Source organism: Ceratotherium simum, chromosome 29 (genome assembly GCF_057802395.1).
Source record: "Ceratotherium simum simum isolate JZ-2026a chromosome 29, ASM5780239v1, whole genome shotgun sequence".
In the NCBI taxonomy this organism is placed as follows: domain Eukaryota; kingdom Metazoa; phylum Chordata; class Mammalia; order Perissodactyla; family Rhinocerotidae; genus Ceratotherium; species Ceratotherium simum.
Window position 1 is genome coordinate 31,720,624 of NC_141928.1, and position 12,643 is coordinate 31,733,266.

Sequence of the window (12,643 nt, forward strand, 5' to 3'; positions counted from 1 at the left end):
TTTGTGTGTATGTATGTGTATATATGTGTGTGTAAAATATATTATATATATATATATGTGTGTATATATAGGTAGATATACTTTTTTTGAAATACAAAAACCTGTAGATTTTTGATGTATACAACTTGATGACTTGATGAGTGTGGAGATAAGTATACACCTGTAAAACCATCATCACAATCTATACCATAAACATATCCATAACCTCCAAAAATTTCCTCCCATCCTCTTTATATATTACTATCATGTTTTGTGTGATAAGAAAACTTAACATAAGATCTACCCTGTTAGCAAATTTGTAACTATACAATACAGTATTGTTATAAAACTAAACATATTCTTATCACACAATCCAGCAATTGCACTCCATGGTATTTACCCAAAGGAGGTGAAAACGTATGTCTGTGCAAAAACCTGCACATGGATGTTTATAGCAGCTTTGTTCATAATTACCAAAATTTAGAATCAACCAGGACGTCTTTCGGTAGGTGAATGGATAAATAAACTGTGGTACATGCAGATGATGGAATATTATTCAACACTAAAAAAAATGAACTGTCAAGACATGAAAAGACACGGAGGAAGCTTAAATGCATATTACTAAATGGAAGAAGTCATTCTGAAACAGCACATACTGTATGATTCCAACTATATGACATTCTTGAAAAGGAAAAACTATGGAGACAGTAAAAAGACCAGTGGTTTCCGGAGGTAACGGGAAAAGGTGGGATGAATCAGCAGAGCACAGAGGATGTTTAGGACAGTGAAACTACTCTGTATGATACTATAATGCTGGATATATGTCATTATGCGTTTTCAAAAACCCGTGGAATGTACAACACCAAGAGTTAACCCTGATGTAAATTATGGACTTTAGGTGATAATGATAGTCAATGTAGGTTCATCACTTCTAACAAATGTACTACTCCAGTGGGGGACGTTGATAGTCGGGGAAGCTACACATGTGTAGGTGCAGGGGGTATATGGGAAAACTCTGTACCTTCTGATCTATTTTTTTTGAGCCTAAACTGCTCTAAAGAAATAAAATCTATTAAAAATGTCTGGAAAGGTAAAATTTAAGCTGAGAATGGATAATTTGAAGGAGTCAGCAATGTGAAGTTCTAGGAGCATTGTGTTATAGGCAGAGGGAACAAGTGGGAAGCCTTGAAACTGTAATGATCTGTGTAATTAAATATAGAAAGAAATCCAGTGTGACAAGAGCATGGTAGACAATTTTGGTACCAGAAGAAGGCAGAGAAGTAGTCAGCAGCCAGGTCATTAAAGGCCTTATAAGCCAGAGCAAAAGAGAAGTTTACACTAAATGTGACACCAATACACTAGAAGATTTAGAGTAATGAGGAACGTGATGATATCTGTGTTGAGAATGGAACAGGGTGTGGTGGTGAGAGGGGAAGTAGGGGGCTTCACCTGCATTTAGGGGATTTTTGGGGTTTCCAAGTGAGATATCATGGCTGATTGGACTTCTAGTGTGGAAGTGGTAGGAATAGAGTGAAGTAGACCAATTCAAATATTTTGGAGGTAGTCAGGCAGGACTTACTAATAGATAATGACCAACCAATTTTGTATTGAGTCAGAGGGTAGATGTCAGTGTCATTTACTGAGTTGGTGAAAACTTGGGGAAAAACAGGTTTCAATGGAGAGGTATCAAGAGTTCTCTTTGGGACACATTAATTTTAAGATGCCTGGAAGAGAGTCGAGTAGACGCTTTAATGTTTGTTTATATGAATTTGGAGCTGAGTGGAGAAGTCAGTACTGGGTTTAAAATGTAGGATTCAGCAGCATAAGAATAGTATATAAATTCATGGGAATGGCTGGAATAACTCAGAGAAATATATAGACAGAAACGAGAAGAGAAGCTAAGATAATAAGACACTGCTCTCGAAATTGGCTGCATGAAGGTTCTTGGTGATCTTGGTGCATTTCAGCAGAATGGTAAAGGCAGAAGCTCAATGTTCTTTCCCTATACATTAAATTTGAATCTAAAAGTTGACTTTTGAATACCATGTTAGATAGACTGAAATAATAATCTTAAGGGCTTTTTTTTTTAGAAGAAAAGGGGGATTTAAAATGATTCCTTAAATTCTCAGAGAGATGCTAACCTTTCCAGAAAAGTTTGAAAAACTGAACATGGAATTTTACTACAAGCAGAGGGAGAATGAGGAGTTTCCTGGAAGGGAGAGAGAACAGTGGGTCAGGATTTGACTCGCTTTGTCATTACAGCTGATCTCAATCAGCAAGGTAGGGCCTCCTGGAAGACCGTGAGTTACAATAGCCATTAAGCCTTGAGTAGTTGATGTAGGGGACAGGGACCAATGTTTAAAGAGCAGGCGACATGATTATACCTCACTGTTCATAGAAAGCTAGCTCTTGACAGCATGTGAAATAGGAGTCCCTTGGTTTAATATCAAGGAGAAGCTTTATCTTGCATGCAGAGTTTATACTGTCAAGGATAAAGGGGAGAAAAGATCACTTAGCAAGTCCTGCAACAATGTTGAGTTTATCTGAGAGGGAACATTTGAAATCAGAGAAGATTTAATTGCCACTAATTGGGAAGTCCAAGGGTTTTGCATTTTGCTTTATATTATTTTTTATTTTTCTTCACGTTAATAGGACTTATGGGTCACAAAAGAGTTTAATATAGTTATAAACATATAAAGTTAATTGTTTTCAAATCTAAATAATATCATGTAGATATTTTCACTCGGACTGTTCAATTCTAGTTAATTCGGTTTTGTATACACATTTAGCAATTTATCAGGAATCTCTTTAATATCCCTCATTTAAATTTACTCACATTTGCAATTTGGGCAATTTTGATTTTCATCCTTTAAATTGAGAGAAGTTGTCTAGTATTTTCTGTTAAAAAAAAAGAAAACCCCTCAATAAGTAATTGTTAAAGTTATCATATTTCATAATCCAATCTCTTCTTCACAATAAATAACTGTACTGCCCTTAACCTTTTCACTGACACTTTCTGAATCTTCATTCATGTGGTGTTCCCACCAAACTGTTCAAATATTTCTTATAATGAGATAACTCAAACTTGATAAAATTCTAGTAAAAATCTAATCAGTAGATTACAGAGATTTTATAAGAATAAGTGTCAATTCAGACCTTTAAATTGATTCAATTATTGTTTATTCCCATTTGGTTTAAAATAAAACAAAACTAGCTTACCAGTTGTATTTAGCTGGGTGTGCAAGTGGAACATTCAACATCCGTCCACCTGGTTGTGGCTATTTACACTTCACAGAGAGTGGTATAGGCTCACACAGAAGTAATAATATTTTCATTTTTTTTTTGATGAATGCTACCTTTGATTTGTATTCATATTCATTTGAAAGTAGACTTTCTGAAATTTGTTTAACTTCCTCTCATGACTCCTATATTTCTTCATTTAAACCTCTGGATGCAGCTTCAGATTGTTTGAATCTATGGAGTCAACATAACGCCTACTTGGATTTTTTTGAAGCCTTTGTTGAGTTTTTTTTTTTTAATCCACAGATTCAGTGTCATTAACTTTTATATCCTTATTTGAATATTCTTCTTTAAATCTTTCTTGGGATCTTTCACTGAATCCTTTATATCCCCAAATTTAGCACAAGCATCCTCCAAATCCTTCAATGAGTTCTCTCTTAATTTTTCTTAACTTGTTCCTCACATTTTTAATGAAGCTTCTCTGAGTCTTTCTTTGTGTTCTTCTTTGCTTCATTTAAAAAATTATTTGATTAATATTTGAACTGCTCTTTACTCTCGTAGATTCAGTTTCAGACTACTAAAAGTGTTTTATCAAATATACTTTTGAATTATTATTGAAGGCCTACTTGCCCTTCTTTGCTTCCTTCTTTGCATCCTTCTTTGCATCCTTCTTTGCATCTTTCTTTGCATCTTTCTTTGCATCCTTCTTTGCATCAGCAGAATCTGTCTCAGTTTCTTTTTTGGCATCTTTCTTGGCATCATCCTTTGATTTGCTATCTGTCTTACCGGGCTTCTTTTCATCTTTCTTTTCTTTTTTACTCCCCTTCCCCTTTGCATCTTTCTTGTCCTTTGATTCATCACCCTTATCACTGGGTTTCTTTGTGTCTTTTTTCTCATCCTTATGCTTCTTTGCATCCTTTTTTTCACCTTCGGATTCCGTAGCTGGCTCCTTGCCCTTCTTTGCTTCTTTCGTATCTTTTTTGGCATCTTTCTTTGCATCCTTTTTCTCTTCTTCGGATTCTGTAGCAGGCTCCTTGCCCTTCTTTGAATCTTTCTTATCTTTTTTGGCATCTTTCTTTGCATCCTTTTTCTCATCTTCGGATTCTGTAGCTGACTCCTTGCCCTTCTTTGAATCTTTCTTATCTTTTTTGGAACCTTTCTTTGCATCCTTTTTCTCATCTTCAGATTCGGTAGCTGACTCCTTGCCCTTCTTTGAACCCTTCTTGTCTTTTTTGGCGTCTGTTTTTGCAATGTCTTTTTCGCCTTTAGTTCCTATTTCTATATGCTTGTCTTTCTTTGAATCTTTCTTTTTTAACTCCTGTAATGCTGTGGGTTCTGTTTCTGAGTCGGATTTTCCCTTCTTTTCTGCCTTCTTGTCTTCATCTTTCTTACTTATTGCTGGAGATAAGGGCTTCTGTACACCTGCTACTCCAGCCTCTTCCCTGGGGCGACGAGTTGATTTAGCTGTAGGCTGCGTCCTGGCAGCTAAATAAGCAGATGGATCGGAAATTGTCATTACAGAATGGTGCATCCATAATGGTTGTCTATGACGTCCCCTTAATTTGCCTTGATCATGTTCCTGAAATATTGGTTAAAATAATGATGAACAACTTGGTGTGAGTTACACAACCTTTATTACCAGATATCAAATACGTTTTAACTTCAACCATGAGAAGATCTTAGATTCTGATAAATAGTGCATGAATTGTAGATTTCATAGTTTATTCTGCTTTTTTAATTTCATTCTTTTTTGGCCTAGTGGATAGCCATGCCTCATGTTGGGCCTAATTTCAATTTAGAGGATCTTCATAATTTCCTCGAGATTTTATATTAAAATTCGTAGAGATCTCCACTAACTGATGACATATCAGAACCTCTCTTCACAATCAGGAGAGGGTTTTTTTTTTTTTTTGACTCTGTGTTCTTGAGAATTTCTGGGTTGTTTTGCCCACTGTCTATTCCTATGCCAACTCAGAAACTAATTATTCTCTAATATCAAATAGTTTCGTGTTTAGGTATATCCTGGTCTCTATTGGCACATTCAAGTTTTCTGGAATTTAGAATGCTACTTGTGGTTAAAAATAAAAGCATGAAACTCCTCCTGTTTGGCAAGATATAAATTGAGTATTATCAGATAGGCAATTGCAATAATGAAACCTGTAACATTCAGAGCACAATAGTTTGTACAGAATGGTGCATTTTGTTTTCAACTTCTGACCAAACATTTGCAAAAGCTTAATTACAAAAACAGCAAATTTTGGAAAGTATGTTAACAAATAATAGAAAAATAAATTGAATAAAGAAAGAAAGGAATGGAAAAGAACATGAGAAGACAGAAGAAACCTGGATCACTACAGATTGGGTACATTTTATAAAATAAACCAGAGTTGTTGATACATTTATCTTGTGAAAACTTTTCTTTGAATATTTTCATATCCCATGATGACTCTGGAAACATTGGGAGATATTTATCTTCCAATATTTCAGAATCCTAAATTCTCTGGTACAGCAAATGAGGAAGCATTGAAACTTCATCAGGTTATAATGTAACTCCATGATTCTAATGAAGGAGTTTCTCCAGCTGGGGAAAATTTCCTGCATGTTCATTCTAACTGTAGTATTAGGATCTCCAAATTTTTGTGCTCCTTGGATACATATTTTCTATAATGTGGGGTTACTGAACAAATAGTTAATATGAAATGAGAGGACAATTTTTATACAGTGAAATGCAAATAAAATAGATCTACTTTCTCCAAGTAGTAAAATTTGAATTACCTTTAACTGTGCTATCCAATTTGATATTCAAAAGCCACATCTGAATTGAAATGAAATGAAATGTAAAATTTAGTTCCTCAGTTACACTAGTCTGATTTCAAGTGCTCAAGAGCCATACTGGAATGCAAAGAGATAAAATATTTCCAGCATCATTGAAATCTCATTGGTCAGCATTTATCTGTAACATATATAACGATATATGGTTTCACAAGTTTATTACTAGTAAAATTATATGATCTTTTCAATACTCACAGGAATTCTATTGTCTTGTAATTGGGAAGGCATTGATCTCCTTTTTCTTCCTGGCCGTGGCGGTTTGGGAAATGCCAGGGCAAAGTATTGCTGATTCCATGATTTTCTGTTTAATTCACTGACTAAGATAAGTAAAATATTAAACATACACTTTGGAGTAAATAGAATTTCTTCAGAATTAAAATCAGTAAGGTAATACATTTCATGTAAATGAATAAACAAATGATTCAAGTTATGACTTCATTTATTTGATGATGTTTGAAATTCTCTGCTAATAATAGGAGAAAATAAAAATTGATTTTTCTATTTTGACCAGCTTTACAGATGACTATATAAAGTAGTCATTGTGAAACTAATATAGTCTGTAATATAAATGGAAGGAAACAGTTTTGCTCATTCCTTTTCATCTTTCTGTCTCTGCCAGTCTAGATTTCGCTTTGTACTCTTTTAGTTAGAATACAATTCTATTGAGAACAGAAATATGATAACTACTTCTGTGGCCCCCAAAGTACTTAGCGTAGTACCTATTATAAAATATTTAGTAAATATATGATTGAATCTACATGCTATTGCTTAATATCGTCTTAGTTGGTAATCATTTTCCAAGCTACAAGAGTAAATGTTATACGCCCAAGGACTGCGTTGTTATAGGTGGCATGTTAATGAAGAAAACTGACAAATAAAGAGTACCTACAGAATTGTGACTGGGAGTGTAAAGTTACCTGGAAACTAGACTAGAAATGGTTAAAGACATTTAGGTTTCCAATGAGACCAATGAGAGAGATATCCCCACTGTATTCAAATAGGTGTAATAATACTGTGTGTAAGAGAAAATGGACGTGTCCTGTGAGTCTCCTAAAGACAGAATCAGGATCAGTGAGAAAATAGGCAGAATGAAAGGCACATTTAGGCTCAGTGTATGAGGGAAAATCACTTGATGTATGATGTCCTTCAAAATTCAATTGACAGGGCCGGCCCTGTGGCTTGGTGGTTAAGTGCGCGCGCTGCGATGCTGGCGGCCCGGGTTCGGATCCCGGGTGCGCATCGAGGCACCACTTTTCCGTTCATCCTGAGGCCGAGTCCCACATGCAGCAACTAGAAGGATGTGCAGCTACGACACACAACTATCCACTGGGGCTTTGGGGGGAAAAAATAAAATAAATAAAATCTTTAAAAAAAAAAAAAAATTCAATTGACAGTCCTTGTCAAGTAATGAATTTTTTTGCCATTTATAAGCCTGATAAAATCTCTCAGGACTGTAGTAAAAGACATTCCTGACATGGGTGAGAAGTTGTTTATCCAATTTCTACATTGCCTTTCAACAGTAAGATTATCTGATTGTACGATTTCTAACCTGTAAATATGTCCACGTTTATGTTGCTAAACATATTTGCCTAATCTTCTTTGGATTTAAAAACAAAATATCTTTAGAAAGTGTTTGCTGAGCCCCCAAGAAAGGTACCTTGGAAAATAAAAAGGTGATTTTTAATAATACTGCATGACAGCTATTGCTTTATCAAGTTCAGTGGAGGATAATAATCACTTATCCCTAAAATTAATAATACATTAAAAAAAATTTTTTTGAACTGTTTCTTACCTGGAATATAATTATCATAGCTCCCAAAGTTGACTTTCTGGCTATTAAAATAGGAGGGAAAGGTTTTAATTAATTTGTACAAAATCACTCTAAAAACATCATTATTATGCGTAAGCACTTGCCACTATCAACTAGAGAAATATTTTGCATTCTCAGATCTCTATTGTTATGTAAGATTAATTCATGTTAGGTAAATAGAGATGAGCAAATGTGTGTTTTTAGCACAGTCTTCAAGTGAACTAAAAACAAGGTGGATAAAAACATTAAAAGTAAAACCTCACCAACTTACCATATCTGAAATATAAACCTTTATATATTTTTAATCATGAAACTATGATTAAATTATTTTCCCTACCTCACACTCCAAATTCTCTTGCAATTGAATTTTAGCTAAGACATCCCTTTAAAAACACTATGGTTAGGTAAAATCAGGTCCTCAAAATACTTAACCAAATCCAAATCATTCAATGGCATACGTTTATGAATGTGTGCTTGTCAGTGTACATCACAGCTATTGATATGGATTTTGATTATTTTTGTTCTCCAGGAAAATCTGAGAAATAAAAATATGTTGCAATGTATTTTCCATTTATAAGTTTTTATTAGTTTTAGTGTTATATGAACGTTTATTTCCATACTGGGGAGTTTTATAACCTAATTTTTATTTATTTGTATTGGATGCAAATATGAAGATCTGTTAGAGAAATATTCTACATCTTCCTGTTATATTACATAAATAAATCCATTGTTGATCATGAAGGAGTTTTGGGTTTACATACACAAATACACACACACACACACACGCACTCCCACAGCGTTTTACTTATTTTCGCAATACGTAAATATTAAGAAATAAAGTATATTAAAAAAAGTTTCTTGTAAATTGGTGCAGCCACTATTGAAAACAGTATGGAGATTTGTCTTAAAATTAGAAATACCCTATTATCCAGCCACTCCACTTCTAGGTATTTATCCAAAGAACACAAAAGCACTAATTTGAAAAGATATATGCACCCCTGTATTCGTTGCAGCATTATTCACGATAGCCAAGACTTGGAAGCAACCTAAGTGCCCATCAGCACATGAATGGGTAAAGAAGATGTGGTATATATGTTTAATGGCACACTACTCAGCAAAAAGTTGAAATCTTGCCATTTGCAACAACATGGATGGACCTTGAGGGTATTATGCTAAGCGAAATAAATCAGAGAAAGACAAATACCATATGACTTCACTCATATGTGGAAGGTAAACAAAAAGCAAACATGGATACAGAGAAAAGATTGGTGGTTACTAAAGTGGAAGGGCACGTGGGTGAGGACAAAAGGGGTAAAAGGGCATATCTGTATCATAACAGACGCCAACTAGACTTTTGGTGGTGAACCCAATACAGTCTATACAGAAGTTGAAATATGATGTATGCCTGAAATTTATATAGTGTTATAAACCAATGTGACCTCAATTTAAAAAAAAACAAGTATCTTCATTAAAGCCCTGATTCCCAGCACAAGACCTGGCACATGTTCATTACTTTATAAAAATTTGAATGAGTTAATTGAATAAAATTTAGGATGTGTTAACCAGTACGTTATCTAGTCTAGTGTTTTCTTAATTGAGGACATGTGTTAAAATTACTTGCCTCACTATATCTGAATCTCTAGGTTTGCATATAGCCAATGTACATTTATACCCTGATGAAGAAATTTTGATTTTCAACCATAGTTATGAACTATCTGTTCTAAATTCTCTGAAAGTGGGACTATTTCAGGTTCATGAAACAATAATGTTTGTTTTGTTTAAATATTGTTTAAATTTGAGATTTAAAAAATGGTACATAGATACTGTCCATTTGTTCCCTGTATAATAGATCACCAAACAACTGAATTAGAAATCAATAACAAAATATATAGAAAATACATGAATAGTTGAAAAATAAACACCTCCTTCTAAATACTCAAACACGTCTTTACACTAAAGAGAATAAATGCAAAGCTAACTAGAACATTTTAATTATTTTAAAACATAAAATTTGACAGGAAGTCTTACAATCTTGGTGTAGCCATTTCCCCCAGTTGTGATTTGCCAGACCTTAAGCACTGTAAGTTCAAATAGTGATGTGGAGTGGTGACATCATAAAGAAACCAAGAGCACTGGCAGTTAAAGGGGAAAAATGAGGGGCCACTTGTACTTGTGTTTTAAAATGTTCTCTAATATTCAGTCTAAGATTGGTGTTTGCTTTCACTCATTATTATTGAGTAAATATAACTGGTAGTTTTAAATAACTGATTAATTTTACATCTTAATAAAATGCTTGTTCCAATTTTTCATGTAGCTTTAATTTATTGATTGATATGACAAAAGGATGAATCTACGCATTTATCTGTTAAGATCAGTTGTATTCCTAACTTCCCTGATATTCATGTGTCTTTTGTTAAATCCTTTGCGTAAATTTACATGGCTTTTTCCATCTTAATCTCATGGGTTGCTCATAGATACACGTTTGTTTTCACAGTTGAGTTTTTTATTGCCTGTCACTTTGATTTGTCTTGTCCCCTCCCCCCTCCTTTCCACTCCAACTAATTGTAATAATCAAAAGTTGTTCCTATTTAATGGGAAAAACACATGTATTAAGAGGGTAATTCACACAAAGGGCTTTCCTATGTAGATGGATACTTAATTGACCAGGAGCCCCCTCTTCTTGCTGATGGCTCTGAACACCACTAGGTATTATTGATGTGTTGTTTCTTGGTGGTACAAGCTGACCTTTACTGGGAAAGGTAGTACAGACAGACTCCCATATCTAGCCCTTGTTGCTGTTGGGCCTGTTTTCTCCTCTCACACAAGATTAAGGGGTAGACTCACTTGAGATTTTATGTTCTTGCAAGGCTTATTGCTGAATTTTGCAGGAGCATTAAAATAGCGTTTTTAGAAGCCATGAATCAAGTTCTATTGCAGAATTCATAATCTTCCAAATCTGGCTGCCTTCTTTTGTCAAACCTCACAGAAAGATGTGGCTTAAAATAAAGTTTATTTTTGGGTGCAAAGATCCAATGGTAATGGTGAATCTTGTTCTATAGCATATATAGGAAGTCTTCATTTAAATGAAAACATATCAACCTGTGATTTAAAAATCTGTCTACAGAAGTTTCTTATACAAACCAGAGAATTTTGCCAATGAAAAGAGTTGGGCTATAATATAGGGAACATTGATGGATTTTGAAAAGTGCCAATACTTTCTTTGAGCCTAATGAAAATCCTTTGGCTTTATTTCTTTAAAGATGCACATTGGAATAGTTATAATGGGAAATTCTGTCAGTACTTTCTTAGAACAAAAGTTTGAAATTCCTCTCTCAAAATTGCTTCCAAGTTCTAGAATCTAGCTTGAGGGAGACTAAAATCTCAGGGATCTACAGGACTTAACCTGCCGTTCAGGCATGGGCCCAGCTATCAAGGAAAGCTACAGACAATGAGGGGATTTTAAAAATATTCAAAGTTGAAAGTTCAGCTTGTGTATAGGCTCCCCTAACCTTGAGTTTGTTTTTGTAGCATGAACTGCAACTTGGAGGCCCCTCAAGGTGACGTACAACAGACAAATCTGCAGAATGGGGCACAGAGAATTCCAAACACATCTTCAATCCTAGAAATGGTGATAGGTGAAGAGGAGAGAAGAAGTTAGTCTCTTTATCTAGGTGAAAGGCGGGAAAAGATAGAACATCAGTCCACAGAGATTAGTAAAGGTGAGATAGCATCTTCAAGGATTGTTTTGGCATGTAACATCATTCTGTACAAGTGACAGGGGATAGATTAGAATAAAAATTCTGGGTCAACTCCGAGAATCATAGAATTGTCCAGATAAATAGGGTTTAACTGCATTTTTAGAAGGCTGTTAGGTAGCCAAATCATTGTCTATGTATGTTACAGTTGTGGATACGAATGCTTTATAGCCATATTGCTTTGTACAAAGTAAAGCTATTCTGTTTTATTGTTTATGAAAATATTGTTGGATTGTTGGAGGCATTACGTTTAAATAAAAAAATGCTGTGTTTTTATTTATTTATTTATTTATTTATTTTTGTGAGGAAGATTAGCCCTGAGCTAACATCTAATGCCAATCCTCCTATTTTTTTTGCTGAGGAAGATTGGCCCTGGGCTAACATCCGTACGCATCTTCCTCTACCTTATATGGTACGCCACCACAGTATGGCTTGACAAGTGGTGCATCGGTTCATGCCTGGGATCCGAGCCTGCAAGCCCCAGGCTGCCAAAGTGGTGCATGCGAACTTAACCGCTATGCCACGGGACTGGCCCCAAAATGCTATGTTTTTAATATTGTGTGTAATTATTTCATAGAGAATGATTCTATATTAGAAGAGAGAAGGAAAGGGACTTGCTGTTTTAGCTCCTATTAGTTTGATAATTGAGCTATGGAGTTAGTGGCCTAAACAATTATGTACCTTTAAGTCTCAGATTACCCAAGAAGGCATTTTTAAAAAAAATTTTCGTGAGGACATAATAGTTTATAACATTGTGAAATTTCACTTGTACATTAATATTTGTCAGTTACCATATATATGTGCCCCTTTACTTCTTATGCCCACCCTTCAACCCCCTTCCCCTCTGGTAACCACTAATCTGTTCTCTTTGTCCATGTGTCTATCTTCCACATATGAGTTAAATCATTTGGTGTTTGTCTTTCTGTTTGGCTTATTTCACTTAACGTAATACCCTCAAAGTCCATCCATGTTGTTAAAAATGGGATGATTTTGTCTTTTTTATGGCTACTATTCCATTCTATATATA

At 34.8% G+C, this 12,643-nt stretch overlaps 1 protein-coding gene across 1 annotated transcript; it reads right to left on the minus strand.

The window, feature by feature from the left end:
* Positions 1 to 3,841: 3,841 nt before the first annotated feature.
* On the minus strand, positions 3,842 to 9,906 carry LOC101398251 (uncharacterized). Its single transcript, XM_004423276.3, has 5 exons — positions 9,890 to 9,906; positions 7,844 to 7,884; positions 6,247 to 6,368; positions 4,642 to 4,798; positions 3,842 to 4,497 (listed from the first exon to the last, which is right to left on the minus strand). Exons 1-5 carry the CDS (start codon positions 9,904 to 9,906, stop codon positions 3,842 to 3,844), a joined length of 993 nt encoding a protein of 330 aa, XP_004423333.2.
* Positions 9,907 to 12,643: the final 2,737 nt, after the last annotated feature.

Excerpts from the sequence above, each read along its gene's own strand:
- LOC101398251 (XM_004423276.3), bottom strand. Across the intron at positions 4,799-6,246 it reads TACAAGACAATAGAATTCCT|GAACATGATCAAGGCAAATT; the intron begins GTGAGTATTGAA and ends CCAATATTTCAG. Across the intron at positions 4,498-4,641 it reads GGAAGAGGCTGGAGTAGCAG|AAATAGGAACTAAAGGCGAA; the intron begins GTGTACAGAAGC and ends ACAAGCATATAG.